This window comes from Microtus ochrogaster, unplaced genomic scaffold, assembly GCF_000317375.1.
Source record: "Microtus ochrogaster isolate Prairie Vole_2 unplaced genomic scaffold, MicOch1.0 UNK37, whole genome shotgun sequence".
NCBI classification, from domain to species: Eukaryota; Metazoa; Chordata; class Mammalia; order Rodentia; family Cricetidae; genus Microtus; species Microtus ochrogaster.
This window is the reverse complement of record NW_004949135.1, coordinates 114,625-114,981: the sequence shown is the minus strand read 5'-3', so window position 1 is coordinate 114,981 and position 357 is coordinate 114,625. Positions and strand designations below refer to the sequence as shown.

Genomic DNA, 357 nt, shown 5'->3' with positions numbered 1-357 from the left:
TCCATGTTTACTAGGTATTTAAATACACAGTAGTGGGCTGTTTTTTCTGAGAAGTGTCGAAGGAAACTTTTGATTCTAACACATACTATTTTTTTTGTTCCAGTATGACCAGAAACAAGAGAAGCATTATATAAAAAATCAAAATGAAGAGAGACAAAACAACTATAAAGAATGTGGAAAGATCTTCAACAGACATTTATGCCTCCCTAGTAATAAGAGAATTAATTCCAAAGAGAAAATGTATAAATGTAAAAACTGTGATAAATCATTTCCTTGTCATGCACATCTTCAAACTCACCAAAGAATCCGTACTGGTGAGAGACCTTACAGGTGTCAAGAATGTGGCAAGTCCTTTAC

At 33.3% G+C, this 357-nt stretch overlaps 1 protein-coding gene across 1 annotated transcript in view; it reads left to right on the top strand.

Moving 5' to 3' along the window:
- The first annotated feature begins 238 nt into the window (after positions 1-238).
- The window catches only part of LOC101990486 (zinc finger protein 678-like), a 47,373-nt gene continuing 47,254 nt past the window's right edge, over positions 239-357 (top strand). The window contains exon 1 of the mRNA XM_026789987.1: positions 239-330. Within this exon, the coding sequence (XP_026645788.1) occupies positions 239-330 (92 nt within the window). The remainder of the gene's footprint in view (positions 331-357) is intronic.